Genomic DNA, 17928 nt, shown 5'->3' with positions numbered 1-17928 from the left:
CTGCCTTGGTTTTTGTGATGGCAAGGATGGGCCCATGGAAACACTGAGGAGCATGAACTTCATAACAAATTCTATGAGTAGATCTAAGCAGCCTTGGCCTGAGCAGTATGCCTAAATTAGGGTCGGAGCTAAACTGACGTGCTTATTTTAATAGCATATCTAGCTAGACCATAGCAAAATGAATGTACAGGTGAGATTCACAGATTTGGGACTCTTTTATTTCAGTTTATTATAGACATAATCTTGAATGGCTCTTTATTAAACTATAAAGATACTATAAATTTTACCTCTGTACATCTGTACTGTCTCTCTGGTTTGTGATACAAATTTCTTCTCTTTCTCCAAGAAACTTAAGATGTTTGTGTGAACAGGGGACACTAAAAGATACATTAGCGCACCTTTCATAACAAAAATGTATTAACCCACATGCCATCCTCCCACTGTGTCTTCCAGAATCGGTGGACCTGACCAGTATGTTGTTGGAGTTAATGAAACTCATTCACTTACACATTAAGTCCCAAAAGGGACTTAATGCTCCATGTCAGGCACTGCTCTTGTCACTGAGCATGCGGAGATGAACACCATGGTCCCCGCCTTTGTCTGGCTCACTATCTGGCAGAGTAGAACAAAGATAAATAATATATTACCAGCATGTCGGAGGCTGCTGGAACACACAGGAGGATGTACAGTTCTACCTCTTAGAGGGTATGTAGAAGTCAAGTAAGAGATTCCCAGAGAAAGTTCACATTTCAGCCAAGACTTCAAATGGTAACCTCAGGAGTTTTCGTTCATTTGCCTCTCCCTCAGTGGAATTAACACCACATCTGCTAAAACAGGGCCTGAAAAAATGCCTGTTTGTGGTGTTTTCTGGGAGTAGTCTATAATAGTTCATTATGTTTGCAGAGAATAATTAGAAATTAAACTTGAGTTGTAGACAGGGAACATTGAGGATGGTCTTTGGACACAATGCTATTTTGTGAGAATTTTCAACAGAAACTTGCAGCATGCAAATCTGTAACTGAGATGTATCTCGTGATCTTCAACTTGTTTCATATCTCAGTTTTCACCAGCATCTTCTTCTTACCCCCTTCTGAGATGCTTATCATCTCTGTGCCCTCACTTTTGGTCCTTATAGACATACTCTTTCATCTTTCACAATAGTAAGCTTTGAAGCCTATGACAAAATGTCTTTTTTTTTTTTTGGTGGGGGCAATATTATCAAGATGAGTTTTAACCATGCCTCTGACTGAAAGGAAGAGATAATGGCCCTAACACTTCCCTCCTACAGCTTATATTTCCTCTTGTTGGCAGCACATCTGTCCATGCTTTTCACCCAGTCATCATCTGGCTTCCTCTTTCACAAGCAAAGTTTCTTCTCTCAGATATACACTGGGTTTACTTCCCCAAACGCAAAAGAAATTTGCTTTGAGATCCCATCTGAACAATTGTTTTCTCAAACTGAATGCTCAGTTCACTTAAACATGCACGAATTTACATGTTGCAAATTGTAAGTTGCTATGTCTTCGAGCTATTTTCTGATACTCCCAAAGGAATTCCAGTCCCCACCCCCCTCTCTCTCTCTCATTTCTACATCCCAGAGCCAAGTATGGCTTCAATAAATATGGTTCACAGGTGAGAGAGGCTGAGACTGATACAAGCTCCCAATGTTCCATGGGAAACGTGGTTATTAAAATGAAGGAAATGAGAAAACACTGTTTATGAAACAAGATGAGTGTTTCTAAAAGGCCTAGAGCTGAGTTCAAACTTGAAGAGAAAACCTCTGTCTCTTCATTTATATGACTTCGGAAATATTTATGTAGACTATCCAAGGGCTTAAAATCTTTTTGATCTCTTTCTAAAATTGGAGTTTAACTGCTGTCTCAGCCTCTAGGCCACTTAACTGCCAAGGTCCAGCACATGTTAATTCTTTATTAGCTCACACTCCTTCTATTCTCCAAAATGACACTTTTCAACAAGGAAAATTATAGGTGTGAACTGTGTTTGTCCACTTGTGACGAAGAACATCTGCTCAGAGAGGAAAATTATGAGACCTCTAGCATCATAGACAAGGCGTGGACATCAACTGTTCTATTCTTTATTACGGATCATTAGCATGTTTGCTTTCTTAAACCCATTCTTCCTTTCTACCTATCCTTGTAACATAATTATATCTGAATGTTTGTTCAAATTCAGTTTTACTATTTTCAGTATTATTTCACAACTTTTAGTGACTTCCTGTTCTTTATTGGCTTATTTTCTAGACATAAGTTCATCTCCTAATACCTTACACATGTTGCATAAAGTGCCTATCAGTCCTCATTTTGCTAACCCTGGAGAGTGATGTATCACATGTTTCTTTTCCTGGAGTCCCCTGTGTCACCTCATGCTTCAATCTGGACTGGTTGCCAGTAAACATGCCACTCAGGAATGATCCTAGGACTTCCCATTGCCCTGTTTTATACCGGATTTCCTATTTCCTGGCCCCACCTTTGAAGCCAAATCCAGCCTCTGTACCCCGACACGGAATTAAATCTCGGAGACAGAGTTTTGGGTGAAGTAGCAAAGAACAGCTTTATTGCTTTGCCAGGCAAAGGAGGCAACAGCAGGCTAATGCCCTCAAAACTGTGTGTTCCAACCTGGAGGGGGGTAGTGAGGAGTTTTATCGTAATGGTTCAAAGAGGGTGTGATCAGCCTGTGGACATTCTTCTGATTGGATGGTGGGGAGGTAAGCGGGAGTCAACGTCATCATCCTTCTGGTTCCAACCCATCTGGGGTCTCCGAGCTAGTGGGCAGCACACTGTTTACTTCTGCCACCTAGTGGGCGTTTCAGTATCTGCCAAACAGCTCAAAGATATTGTCGTGTGTGTATCCCTTGAGGGGAATCAGGACCCTGCCCCAAGGCTGCACTGTTGTTTCTCTTGACTGCTCCCTTGTCCTGCATCCCCCTCCCTTCTAATTAACAACTGTTTGAACCTGCCCAGCTGGAACTCAGGGAAGGTCTTGGAGGCTGAAGGAAGTCTATTTCCTAATCAAAGAAATGGGGGACACGGAAAGGCTTGTGTGCTCAGAAGCCCCACAGGGTCCTGCTCCATATCACCTTTTACTCTTTCTTAGTAGGCTATTGCATGTTGATAGAATATATTCCCTGGTCACATGCTGAGAAACAGTATCTGGGTGTTTTTTTTGTTTTTGTTTTTTTTTTGTTTTTTTTTTTTTTGCGGTATGCGGGCCTCTCACTGTTGTGGCCTCTCCCGTTGTGGAGCACAGGCTCTGGACGCACAGGCTCAGCAGCCATGGCTCACGGGCCTAGCCGCTCCGCGGCATGTGGGATCTTCCCGGACCGGGGCACGAATCCGTGTCCCCTGCATCGGCAGGCGGACTCTCAACCACTGCACCACCAGGGAAGCCCTGGGTGGTATTTTTGAGTCTTTGTTGGCCTGAACATTTCCTTTCTTTAATACCCTTAGACTTAATTGAATTCTAAAGACATATAGAGTTTGAACCAGAAAATGTTTTTGACCCAGAATCATTCACTCCGTTTTCTTCCAGCATCTAGATTTCATTTTGAGAATTTCACCCTAATTTTTAATTCCAGATATTTGTATGTGCCATGCATTTTCTCTCTGAAAACTTTTATAATGCCTTTTAATCCATAGAGGTAAGACATACCTAATGTTAAGATTTACTGTAAATCTTATGCATTAATCTTACTGGATAGCCAGTAACCATTTTCAGACTAGAGAGCCATGTGCTTTGTTTTAAAAAATGTTCCCATGGCAGTGAAATAAGTCAGACAAAGACAAATACTGTATGATACCACTTATATGTGGAATCTAAAAACTACAACAAATTAGTGAATAAAACAAAAAAGAAGCAGACACAGATATAGACAACAAACTAGTGGTTACCAGTATGGGGAGGGGGGCAATGCAGTGGGGGGAGAGTGAAAGGTACAAACTATTGGGTGTAAGACAGGCTCAAGAATGTATTGTACAGCATGGGAAATACAGCCAATATTTTGTAATAACTGTAAGTAACCTTTAAAATTTTTATAAAATATTTAAAACTTTAAAAAAATAAATTTATTTCTTAATTTAATTTTTAAAAGAAACAATTGGGAAAAAATTCCCATGTTTTCTTTTTGGATAAGTTCCTCATAAACTTTTGTTTAATCTTTGTGAACATCTTATTAGGGAGATGGCAGGCATCCAGAATTTGCCTTTTCCATGTTCTCCTTGCATACAGAATATACCCGTCCATCCCAATAGCCTTAATTTGTTTCAGGACTAAGTCCAAAGTCTCATCTAAATATCCTCTGAATCAGATATGGTTGAGACAATTCATTCTGAGGCAAATGCCTAAATTAATGACTCAAATTCTTCTTTAATCAGTATCAAATTGTTGCCATTTACATAACCCCTTATTTGGTTGGGGTTTTATTTTAAACACTTGACTAAATGCATTATCGTTCAATGAAAATAGGAACAAAATAATTCTACAACTTACAATTTTATTTCTGAATTTTTAGCACAATGACAAAGCACATGGTAGGAACACTATATTTATTGAATGAGTTAATGAATGAGTGATAACCAAACATGGATCAATCAATCACTTCTCCCATGTCCCCAGCTTACTGGTAAACTTGGAGGAAAATGCCTGGACTCAGTACACAAATTACAGATTGTAAACTCCAAGGTCTTCTCAAACTGCTAATTCATCAGAGACAATAGGTCTTCATAGAGATTTTTCAGAGGATTCTCTTTGGAGAAAGGTTCACCAGGAACATTCAAAGAGCAATAAAAAATGTTATATTTTTTAAATATCAAGGCATCATTCTCTGTCTCTCTCAGTGACCCTTAAGCGTTCCAGTTGCTCCCTTTAGCATTCTCTGATTTTATTTTTCCTCTATTGTTTTTTAGCTCTTACATTTTTGTCACAATCAGATTATGAGTAATATATTTCTTTTTCTTTCTGAGATATTTCTAAAATATCCCCTCCCTAAGCAATGTCAAAATATTGATTTCAGGATTCCAACTATTCTAAACCACACTCTACTGCTTCCCTGTCCCCAGCCTACCCAAGATAAAACCTGGGCTTGACAGAAGGACTTTGGTAAGACTCAATGAAGAAAAGATAAGTAGAAGCACATTGCAACCTATAAAATAATCATTTTAAAAATTGGAGTTTTAGGGCTTCCCTGGTGGCGCAGTGGTTGAGAGTCCGCCTGCCGATGCAGGGGACACGGGTTCGTGCCCCGGTCCGGGAAGATCCCACATGCCGCGGAGCGGCTGGGCCCATGAGCCATGGCCGCTGAGCCTGCGCGTCCGGAGCCTGTGCTCCGCAACGGGAGAGGCCACAGCAGTGAGAGGCCCGCGTACCGCAAAAAAAAAAAAAAAAAAAAAATGTGAGGACACAAACTCGCATGAGTAGTATCAGCAAACAGGAGGATTAGGAGTAAGTCAGTAAATAACAGTTCATAAATCATCAGGGGGAAAATGGACAAATTTGGAGGAAAATATTAATTTCTCAGTTGACCACAGAAGAGGGAGAACACCTAAACATGAACAAAAAATACTTTGAAAAGGTTATTAAAGAACTTCCCTTTTAAAATACCATACTCAAATAAATTCAAAAGTGAAGCCATTCAAAACTTCAACGAGTCACTATTTGAAAATCCCAGACCACGCAGAAAATTGTAAATCTCTCAAGTTAGTTTCATTATGCAAGATGTGAATAAAATTTTTAAAAAATGTAATCTCTCTGGAGAATGTAACAGTAGTAGTACATAATATGCAGTTTTAATTGCTTATCAAATATTAATTTACGTAATCCTTACACCAACCCTTTAAGACTGATACTACCACTATCCTCATTTCAGTGATGAGAAAATTGAAACACAACGAGGTTATCTAATTTGTCCCTTCATTACAGGGCTACTAAGTGGCAGAACCAAGATTCAAGTGAAGGCAGCATGGTACCTGATGTATATTTTCTCTACATTTTAGATTGTCGAAATATTTTATAATTACACATAATTTTTAAAAATTTATTTATTTTATTTATTTATTTTTGGCTGCATTGGGTCTTCGCTGCTGTGAGTGGGCTTTCTCTAATTTTTAAAGGCATACACTTGAGGAAGCTTCTTTGTAAATGCATAAGTCCTGTGGCTGAGAAGACTGACAATCCTTGAGTAATGGGTCATTAGCGAATAAATTTATTGAGAGAAAAACAAGTCCAACTAGTGCAATAGTAGCACTGGCGATGTTCACCCTAAAATTGCTTTCCATCTAAAAAAGAAACAGAAATTTCCATTAATATAGGCAGCACATACTTCATTCCTTTGGTTGCAGTCATTTAAATAAATAGCCATTGAAAGTGGTTTACACACCCAGCTATAACCTAGGTTGGTCCTGGAAAAACATCAGTAAACAAAGACTCCCCACCCTCATGGAGTTTACGTTCTAGTAGCAAAGACAAAGAAGACAATTACGCATACTAATAGATAAATTATATAGCATTTTTAAAAGTGATTAAGTGCTATGGGATAATAGAGGGAAGTAAGGAGGACCAGGAAATCCAGAGAGAGGAGTGGAGTTTGTGATGTTAAATAGAAATGACCCCTGGGGAGAGGCGTTAAGGAGCTGAGGGAGTTAGTCCCCCCAGGACATCTGGGGGGCATGTCCTTGCAGTCAGTTCAAAGGCCTGAGGCCAGAGTGTTCCAGGTATGGTCCAGGGAAGCAAGGGGGTAGGGTGTTGGAGGGGAGTGACCAAAACAAAGAGCATTAGAAAATGAAGGTGGAAAGTGAACAGAGGGCCAGATCACATAAAGCCCACAGGTCACACAACGGACTTCTGTTCTTACTCCAAGGAAAACATAGAGCTAGAGGATTTTGAGCAAAGTGGCAACACAATTTGATTTCTATTTTAAAGGGAACACTGATATCTCAAGAGAGTCTAGTTAGAGAGGGCCGAGGGTAGAAGCAAGGAGCCCAGTTAAGAGAGGTGGTGGAGATTAGATGAGGTGTTATCAGTAGAAAGATGAGAAAATGTCAAACTCAGATATACGTCGAATGTAGGGCCAACAGGATTGGCTGACAAACTGGATTCAAGATTGTCAAAGGAAGAAGAACCTAAGCCAATTCTAAGGTTTGAGGCCTGGCAATGTGGAAGGATGGGGTTCCCATCAGCTGACATGAGGACAGTGGATGGAGATGGTTTGAGGAGGTAGATTAGGGGTTGAGTTTTGAACTTTTTAGGACTCTAAGCAATTAGGTGTGCCAGTCTGACGTTCAGCAGAGAGATGTAGGCTGGAAGTGTTTATTTCAGGGTTGTGGGCATGTAGATGCCAGTCACAGCCATGAGAGTGGATGACATCACCAGAGGAGTGAAGAGAGGAGGTGACAAAGAACGGAGCTTTGGGGTGCCCCAACATTAAAGTGTTGGAGAGAAGAAAAGGATCTCGGAAAGGAGATTGAGAGGGAGGAAAGAAGAAGACAGGAGGAAAAGCAGCTAATCAAGTTTTCCTGGAATCCAAGTGAAGAAATTATTGGAAGGAGGAGCGTGAGACCAGTACTGCTAACGGGTCAGTTAGATGAAGACTGAGAATTGAGCTCTGTGTTACCAACGTGGAAGTGTTCAGCGATCTTAAAGGGAGCAGTTACAGAAGTGTGATAGGGAAGAAAATGAAGCCTTATTGCAGTGGGTTTAGTTGAAACTGGGTAGATAGGAATTGGAGACAGAGTGTAGAGCATTCCTTTAAGGAGTTTAGCTACAGGAGGGAAGATGAATTGTGACTGTAGCTTGCAGCAGAAAATAAGGTCAAGATTTTTTTTTTCTTAGCAGTTATTGGATGCTTATGGGCTGATTAAAAAGATCTAGTAGGAAGAGAATTGGAGTGATGCACTTGCATGGAGAAAAAGAAACAGAATCTAGCATTCCAGAAGGGGTGCTGGTTTGAAGAAAATCATAGAGGAATCACCTACGGTAAGAGGTTAGAATGAAAAAAAATATATCGGTACAGATCTGACCCATGAAGTAGTTATAGTGGGGGTCTGAAATATCTCCTCCAATGGCTTGAGTTTCTCGGAATAGGAAGCAAGGGAATCTACACAGAGTAGAGATGAGAAAAAAGGCATTGGCATTTGAGGATAGAGTAGAAATGTGAATGGGCTAGAAAAGTAGTATAAATGGGCAGGTGCTTGAGTGGGAACACATAATAGAGACTTACTAAGTGTTTAATGAGCACTAAAAATATAGACTACTTAGCTTTCAGCTGTGAAACTAATGGCAGGAGAGTGCCCCCTGAAAATCATTAGAATTTGTTAACTTTAAGAACACACAAATATCAAAAAGCCTTTTTCTAAGCTTCAGATTCATCAGATAGTCGTAGTAATCATCCCAGATTCACAATCTATATGATTTTCTGATGATCTACCACCTGAATGCCTTAAGAAAAGAAAATTAACTTTCTTGCACATTAAGTGACACTCAGGGTCTCGGCTGGATTCACCAACCTCAACTCTCTTACTGTTAATGGATGACTTATTTCTACTCCTATGACCGTAGAAAAAGAAGAACTTCACTTACCAGTGTTTTTATGGGTTTTTTTCCCAACTACGACAGATAAGGTTCCTGAAACAATAAACTGCTTACAAATAGGAAGTGAAGCACATAAAGGAATGTTAAGTCTCAACCATCTTTTCTTGATCTTTCCTTGGTTAGCAGATACCTAGCGGTACTTGTACAAACTTCCTTTTCAAATTCGCATTCTAGAACACAAAATTATACTTGACTTTGCTCATCATTTTATACAAATAAAATTTTAAATGAGTCTAAATTTTGAATAAATGTATAAGATTTTCATTTTGTTTTGTTCTTGGCCTTTTACAGGTTTATATGGGTGTGCATAATTTATCATATAATAAATACCCATATTCTAGATCCATCCACGTCTCAACAAATGACCCAATTTCATTCCTTTCTATGGCTGAGTAATATTCCATTGTATATATGTACCACATCTTCTTTATCCATTCGTCTGTCAATGGGCATGTAGGTTGCTTCCATGGCCTGGCTATTGTAAATACTGCTGCAATGAACATTGGGGTGCATATGTCTTTTGGAATTATGGTTTTCTCTGGGTATATGCCCAGTAGTGGGATTGCTGGATCAGATGGTAATTTTATTTTTAGTTTTTTAAGGAACCTCCATACTGTTCTCCATAGTGGCTGTATCAATTTACATTCCCACCAACAGTGCAAGAGGGTTCCCTTTTCTCCACACCCTCTCCAGCATTTGTTGTTTGTAGATTTTCTGATGACGCCTGTTCTAACTGCTGTGAGGTGGTACCTCATTGTAGTTTTGATTTTCATTTCTCTAATAATTAGTGATGTTGAGCAGCTTTTCGTGTGCTTCTTGGCCATCTGTATGTCTTCTTTGGAAAATGTCTACTTAGGTCTTCTGCCCATATTTGGATTGGGTTGTTTGTTTTTTTCATATTGAGGTGCATGAGCTGTTTATATATTTTGGAGATTAACTCTTTGTCCGTTGATTTCTTTGCGAATATTTTCTCCCATTCTGAAGGTTGTCTTTTCGTCTTGTTTATGGTTTCCTTTGCTGTGCAAAAGCTTTGAAGTTTCATTAGGTCCCATTTATTTATATTTGTTTTTATTTCCATTACTCTAGGAGGCGGATCAAAAAAGATCTTGCTGTGATTTATGTCAAAGAGTGTTCTTCTTATGTCTTCCTCTAAGAGTTTTATAGTGTCCAGTCTTACATTTAGGTCTCTAATCCATTTTGAGTTTATTTTTGTGTATGGTGTTAGGGAGTGTTCTAATTTCATTCTTTTACATGCAGCTGTCCAGTTTTCCCATCACCACTTACTGAAGAGACTGTCTTTTCTCCATTGTATATCCTTGCCTCCTTTGTCATAGATTAGTTGACCATAGGTGCGTGGGTTTATCTCTGGGCTTTCTATCCTGTTCCATTGATCTATATGTCTGTTTTTGTGCCAGTACCATATTGTCTTGATTACTGTAGCTTTGTAGTATAGTCTGAAGTCACAGAGTCTGATTCCTCCAGCTCCATTTATTTCCTTCAAGACTGCTTTGGCTATTCAGGGTTTTTTGTGTCTCCATACAAATTTTAAGATTTTTTGTTCTAGTTCTGTAAAAAATGCCATTGGTAATTTGATAGGGATTGCATTGAATCTGTGGATTGCTTTAGGTAGTATAGTCATGTTTACAATATTGATTCTTCCAATCCGAGAACATGGTATATCTCTCCATCTGTTGGTATCATCTTTAATTTCTTTCATCAGTGTCTTTTAGTTTTCTGCATACAGGTCTTTTGTCTCCCTAGGTAGGTTTATTCTTAGGTACTTTAGTCTTTGTGTTGCCATGGTAAATGGGAGTGTTTCCTTAATTTCTCTTTCAGATTTTTCATCATTAGTGTATAGGAATGAAGAGTTTCCTGTGCATTAATTTTGTATCCTGCAACTTTACCAAATTCATTGATTAGCTCTAGTAGTTTTCTGGTGGCATCTTTAGGATTCTCTATGTATAGCATCATGTATTCTGCAAACAGTGACAGTTTTAATTCTTCTTTTCTGATTTGGATTCCTCTTATTTCTTTTTCTTCTCTGATTGCCATGGCTAGGACTTCCAAAACTATGTTGAATAATAGTGGTGAGAGTGGACATCCTTGTCTTGTTCCTGATCTTAGAGGAAATGCTTTCAGTTTTTCCCCATTGAGAATGATGTTTGCTGTGGGTTTGTCATATATTGCCTTTATTATGTTGAGGTACGTTCCCTCTATGCCCACTTTCTGGAGAGTTTTTATCATAAATGGGTGTTGAATTTTGTCAAGAGCTTTTTCTGCATCTATTGAGAGGATCATATGGTTTTTCTTCTTCAATTTGTTAATATGATGTATCACATTGACTGATTTGTGTATATTGAAGAATCCTTGCATTCCTGGGATAAATCCTACTTGATGATGTGTGTGATCCTTCTAATGTGTTGTTGGATTGTATTTGCTGGTATTTTGTTGAGGATTTTTACATCTATATTCATCACTGATATTGGTCTGTAATTTTCTTTTTTTGTAGTATCTTTGTCTGGTTTTGGTATAAGGGTGATGGTGGCCTCATACAATGAGTTTGGGAGTGTTCCTTCCTCTGCAATTATTTAGAAGAGTTTGAGACAGATGGGTGTTAGCTCTTCTCTAAATGTTTGATAGAATTCACCTGTGAAGCCGTCTGGTCCTGGACTTTTGTTTGTTGGAAGATTTTTCATCTCAATTTCCTTACTTGTGATTGGTCTCTTCATATTTTCTATTTCTTGCTGGTTCAGTCTTGGAAGGTTTTACCTTCCTAAGCATTTGTCCATTTCTTCCAGGTTGTCCATTTTATCAGCATAGAGTTGCTTGTAGTAGTCTCTTAGGATGCTTTGTATTTCTGTGGTGTCTGTTGTAACTTCTCCTTTTTCATTTCTAACTTTATTGATTTGAGTCCTCTCCCTCTTTTGCTTGATGAGTCTGGCTAATGGATTATCAATTTTGTATATCTTCTCAAAGAACCAGCTTGAGTTTTATTGATCTTTGCTATTGTTTTCTTTGTTTCTCTTTCATTAATTTCTGCTCTGATCTTCATGTTTTCTTTCCTTCTGCTAACTTTGGGTTTTGTTTGTTCTTCTTTCTCTAGTTCCTTTAAGTGTGAGGTTAGATTGTTTATTTGAGATTTTTCTTGTTTCTTGAGGTAGGCTTGCATAGCTATAGACTTCCCTCTTAGAACTGCTTTTGCTGCAACCCATAGGTTTTGGATCTTCGTGTTTTCATTGTCATTTGTCTCTAGGTATTTTTGGTTTCCTCTTTGATTTCTTCAGTGATCTCTTGGTTACTTAGTAACGTATTGTTTAGCCTCCATGTGTTTGTGTTTTTTACGTCTTTTTCCTGTAATTCATTTCTAATCTCATAGCATTGTGGTCAGAAAAGATGCTTGATATGATTTCAATTTTCTTAAATTTACTAAGGCTTGATTTGTGACCCAAAATGTGATCTATCCTGGAGAATGTTCCGTGTGCACTTGAGAAGAAAGTGTAACCTTCTGTTTTTGGATGGAACGTCCTATAAATATCAATTACATCTATCTGGTCTACTGTGTCATTGAAAGCTTGTGTTTCCTTATTAATTTTCTGTTTGGATGATATGTCCATTGGTGTAAGTGAGGTGTTAAAGTCCCCCACTATTATTGTGTTATTGTCAATTTCCTCTTTTAGAGCTGTTAGCAGTTGCCTTATGTATTGAGGTGCTCCTATGTTGGGTATATATATATATTTATAATTGTTATATCTTCTTCTTGGATCGATCCCTCGATCATTATGTAGTGTCCTTCCTTGTCTCTTGTAACAGTCTTTATTTTAAAGTCTATTTTATCTGATATGAGTATTGCTACTCCAGTTTTCTTTTGATTTCCATTTGCATGGAATATCTTTTTCCATCCCCTCACTTTCAGTCTGTATGTGTCCCTAGGTCTGAAGTGGGTCTCTTGTAGACAACATACATATGGGTCTTTTTCTTGTATCCATTCAGCAAGCCTGTGTCTTTGGCTTTGTGCATTTAATCCATTGACATTTCAGGTAATTATCAGTATGTATGTTCCTATGGCCATTTTCTTAATTGTTTTGGGTTTGTTTTTGTTAGGTCTCTTTCTTCTCTTGTGTTTCCCACTTAGAGAAGTTCCTTTAGCATTTGTTGTAGAGCTGGTTTGGTGGTGATGAATTCTCTTAGCTTTTGCTTGTCTGTAAAGGTTTTGATTTCTCCATCAAATCTGAATGAGATCCTTGCTGGGTTAGAGTAATGTTGGTTGTAGGTTCTTCCCTTTCATCACTTTAAGTATATCATGCCACTCCCTTCTGGCTTGTAGAGTTTCTGCTGAGAAATCAGCTGTTAACCGTATGGGAGTTCCCTTGTATGTTATTTGTCGTTTTTCCCTTGCTGCTTTCAATAATTTTTCTTTATCTTTAAATTTTGCCAATTTGATTACTATGTGTCTTGGCATGTTTCTCCTTGGGTTTATCCTGTATGGGACTCTGTGCTTCCTGGACTTGGGTGGCTATTTCCTTTCCCATGTTAGGGAAGTTTTCGATTATAATCTCTTCAGATATTTTCTCGGGCCCTTTCTCTCTCTCTTCTCCTTCTGGGACCCCTATAATGCAAATGTTGTGTTTAATGTTGCCCCAGAGGTCTCTTACACTGTCTTCATTTCTTTTCCTTCTTTTTTCTTTATTCTGTTCTGCAGCAGTGAATTCCACCATTCTGTCTTCCAGGTCACTTATCTGTTCTTCTGCCTCAGTTATTCTGCTATTGATTCCTTCTAGTGTAGTTTTCATTTCCGTTATTGTATTGTTCATCTCTGTTTGTTTGTTCTTTAATTCTTCTAGGTCTTTGTTCAGCATTTCTTGCATCTTCTCAATCTTTGCCTCCATTCGTTTTCCAAGGTCCTGGATCACCTACACTATCATTATTCTGAATTCTTTTTCTGGAAGGTTGCCTATCTCCACTTCATTTAGTTGTTTTTCTGGGGTTTTATCTTGTTCCTTCATCCGGTACATAGCCCTCTGCCTTTTCATCTTGTCTGTCTTTCTGTGAATGTGGTTTTTGTTCCACAGGCTGCAGGATTGTAGTTCTTCTTGCTTCTGCTGTCTGCCCTCTGGTGGATGTGGCTCTCTAAGAATGCAAACTTGTGCAAGTTTCCTGATGGGAGGGACTGGTGGTGAGTAGAGCTGACTGTTGCTCTGGTGGGCAGAGCTCAGTAAAACTTTAATCCACTTGACTGCTCATGGGCGGGGCTGGGTTCCCTCCCTGTTGGTTGTTTGGCCCGAGGCAACCCAACACTGGAGCCTACCTGGGCTCTTTGGTGGGGCTAATGGCAGACTCTGGGAAGGCTCACGCCATGAGTACTTCCCAGAACTTTTACTGCCAGTGTCCTTGTCCCCACGGTGAGCCACATACACCCCCTGCCTCTGCAGGAGACTCTCCAACACTAGCAGGTAGGTCTGGTTCAGTCTCCTATGGGGTCACTGCTCCTTCCCCTGGGTCCCGATGCACACACTACTTTGTGTGTGCCCTCCAAGAGTGGAGTCTCTGTTTCCCCCAGTCCTGTCGACATCCTGCAATTAAATACCACTAGCCTTCAAGGTCTGATTCTCTAGGAATTCCTCCTCCCGTTGCTGGACCCCCAGGTTGGGAAGCCTGACGTGGGGCTCAGAACCTTCACTCCAGTGGGTGGACTTCTGTGGTATAAGTGTTCTCCAGTCTGTGAGTCACCCACCCAGCAGTTATGGGATTTGATTTTACTGTGATTGAGCCCCTCTTGCCATTTCATTTTGGCTTCTCCTTTCTCTTTGGATGTGGGGTATCTTTTTTGGTGAGTTGCAGTGTCCTCCTGTCGATGATTGTCCAGCAGCTAGTTGTGATTCTGGTTTTCTCGCAAGAGGGAGTGAGAGCACGTCATTCTCCTCCGCCCTCTTGGTTCAGTATCCATATCCACTAATTTCCTAGTTATTATTTTGACCTGCTGTTAGTTCCATGACTCTAATTTTGATAAATGGAACTCTCTACATGTTCATGACCCTCTCAGAACTTCATTCTAGTTTTTAATTCATAAGTCTCACAATCGTTTACCAAGCCACCCCTAAAATTTGAGAGAAAAGTTGCCAAAATACATTTCTAGTAGTGGTATCTAAGAAATTGCCTACGGTCAGTGAAATTTGAATACTCACAGATATAGCGCTCCATATCTGATAGCCTGTATAAGCGATCAAGAAAAATATGTAATTGGATGGATGGGGCAAGTTTTGTAAGGAACCCATAAAAACACCCAGAGACAGAATTATTGCTCCATTCAGGATCTGGATAGCCTGTAAGAAGCAAAAAAAGAGAATGCATAAATGGTCCAATACTAGTGTACATTGAGAAGAGACCATTTTATTTATTTATTTATTTTTCTTTGCCTTTATGGTTTTATTACAGGATGTTGAATATAGTTCCCTGTGTTATACAGTGGGACCTTGTTGTTTATCCGTTCTATATATAATAGTTTGCATCTGCTAATCCCAAGCTCCCAATCCAACCCGCCCCTACCGCCCTCCCCCTTGGCAACCACAAATCTATTCTCTATGTCTGTGAGTCTGTTTCTCTTTCGTAGATAAGTTCATTTGTGTCATATTTTAGATTCTACACATAAGCGATATCATATGGTATTTGGAGAAGAGATCATTTTAATTTTCCTCAGAAGGGAGATATCAGTGCTTGAAATGGTCAAAAAAATGAAGCCTAAATTAACTGGGCAGAAGCCTACTCTGGGAGGTTTCTGTTCCCTGGAATCCCACCGATTCCAGTGGCAACATTTCAACTTCCCCTTTCCTCCTACTTCTGCTCATTCTCACAGACTCCTTTCAGAAAGTGGCAGAAGAGTGAAGGAGATACGGCTGATAACATAGACTGGGTGGAACTGTCTTCCCAGCATACTTTGGGGCCATAATATGATGAAAACCATTCTCCAGTGTTGATAGGATGTCCCCCACCATGAGATTATGCCTCTGCATTTCTACTCCTCCGGTCTAATATATTCCCCACTCTTTTCTTAAAGGAACAGCATTATTGATTCAGTGATGAGGAACTCAGAAGTTCCCCCTTATGGGCATAAACAAGGTTTTCCACATGATATTTCTTTTTTTCCATCTTAAGCCAAGTTTTTAACTGAGGCTGACTTACCCTGAGGGCTTTTGGTTCTTCTTGGTTATTATTATTATTATTTTTTTTGTGGTACGCGGGCCTCTCACTGTTGTGGCCTCTTCTGTTGCGGAGCACAGGCTCCGGACACGCAGGCTCAGCGGCCATGGCTCATGGGCCCAGCCGCTCCGCGGCATGTGGGATCTTCCAGGACCGGGGCACGAACCCCCATCCCCTGCATCGGCGGCGGACTCTCAACCACTGAGCCACCAGGGAAGCCCCCTCTTGGTAATTTTATGATCAATTAATGGGCCAGTAGGCAGAATTATTCACCACCTCTGGTTCCACCTGGCTTCCTGGGCCACCACCTGCCAAGGCTGCCCCGAGCTCTGCACTGTCAACTTCTTGGGAGGCCATGTGGGGTTGTTGATGGCTGTCATAGAAAAGAAATCCAAGAGTTTGATGTTTTCCCTTTTACTACTAACTAATAATGTTTTTTGAGTGCAACAAAAGCGTTCCATTTTGTCTATACATCAAAATGACTCTCCACCAATGGGGCAGAGGTGCAGAGTTTTTACACTGTTCAATTCCATTTTATCTTGGAATAGCAGGCATCATCAGACCATTATAACAGGCCGGGGCATGGCGCTTAACTTTGGAACAGTAAAAAGCCATTCCTTTTTCATTCTTACATGCATGGATATATTATGTAGTCCCTGCCTCTCTTCAATCCTGGACATCCACATATATGGTTTCACTGAGCAGTGATCTCTTATGTGAGGAAGATAGCTTTAGTCACATTCTAGTAATAATAATAGGTATCATTTATTGAATACTCACTCACTGCTATGTGCCAAGCACTGTCTAATTTCTGTATTAACATATTTAATCCCTCCGACAACTTTATGTCACAATATTATTATTCCCATTTTAAAAATGAGAAAATTGAGGCATGGACGGCTTGAGCAACTTTCTCAAACTTATACAGCTCGTGAGTTCAGATTCTACTTGAGACATATTCTTTAAGGTCCAACATTTTTTAAGTCATTATATTATATGGTAGTATATGGAAGATACCTTTCTGGATAGCAATACAGCACAATGGAAAAAGTTTAAGAACCATGGAGAAGCCAGTTGCAAATCCAAATCTGACCAGTTACTAGTTGTATGACCTAGTAGTGGGGATCTCAGTTTTCACATGTGTAAGATGGAAATAATTTTAATTTCATATTAACATTGCAAAGCCCAGGCTCAAAAACTATCCCTTGGGAAATAGGTATATATTTTAGAGAGAATATCTAATATGCTAAAATGTATGTAATGTGGGGAGCATTGCTCCTTCATCATCAGAGAATTACTTGGTTCTATCTCCAGCTTCTTTCCTCACCACTCCCTAGCTCAGAGCTCAGTCCAGCCTTTTCTTTCTTTCAATCCTCCCAAACTCTCAGAAGTCTGGAACCTTCATCAGTACTATTCCCATCTCCCTGAAACACATTTCCCCTCAAGCTCCACCTGAATAATTTCTGCTCTTCTTCCGGCCTGAATCTCAGCCCACATGTCATACTTTGATAAAGGAAGACTTTTTTGGTCCTGGCCAAGTCTGGATGAAGCACCCCTTTTAGATACTCTCAGAATTTTCCCTTGTCATACACTTATGAGTCTGAGCCTCAACTGACTGGATACTTAACTGTATCTCTCTGTCTTCTCAGCGTTGAAATGGCAGTCTGTCATGTGGTGGGCACTCAGTTAGTACACGTCAAATAAATAAATAAACTTTTGGTCCAACCTGATGTAGTCACGTCTTATGGATGATAATAGAAAATATGTTTGCAAGGATTGGAACCCCTCATACAGAGAAACTCCAGAGCAGTTCTGGAGGGAGAAAATCTATTCTAAGCACTTTTTTTTTAAATTGAAATGTAGTTGATTTACAATGTTGTGTTAGTTTCATGTGAACAGCAAAGTGAGTCAGTTATATACACGTATATAACTATTTTTTTCAGATTCTTTTCCCTTATAGGTTATTACAAAATATTCAGTAGAGTTCCCTGTGCTATACAATAGGTCCTTGTTGGTTATCTATTTATTCTAACCACATTATTTAGTCTGACTTTCTAAAATAACCATAAATATCAAGGAGAATTTTCAGCCTCCAGGTAAAATCAACTGTGTTCTACAATTTGGTCAATTTAG

The 17928-nt window shown here is 39.6% G+C and overlaps 1 protein-coding gene across 1 annotated transcript; it reads right to left on the bottom strand.

Moving 5' to 3' along the window:
* Nucleotides 1-6087: 6087 nt before the first annotated feature.
* Nucleotides 6088-16882, bottom strand: MS4A3 (membrane spanning 4-domains A3). The gene is given in 3 exon segments (XM_032641210.1): nucleotides 6088-6290; nucleotides 14784-14921; nucleotides 16006-16882. Coding segments are annotated over 3 exon segments (456 nt in total). The 5' UTR covers nucleotides 16153-16882; the 3' UTR covers nucleotides 6088-6119.
* Between the last annotated feature and the right edge of the window lie 1046 nt (nucleotides 16883-17928).

The sequence above is a fragment of the Phocoena sinus genome, chromosome 8, assembly GCF_008692025.1.
Source record: "Phocoena sinus isolate mPhoSin1 chromosome 8, mPhoSin1.pri, whole genome shotgun sequence".
Taxonomy (NCBI): Eukaryota; Metazoa; Chordata; class Mammalia; order Artiodactyla; family Phocoenidae; genus Phocoena; species Phocoena sinus.
This window is presented reverse-complemented; position numbering and strand designations above follow the sequence as displayed.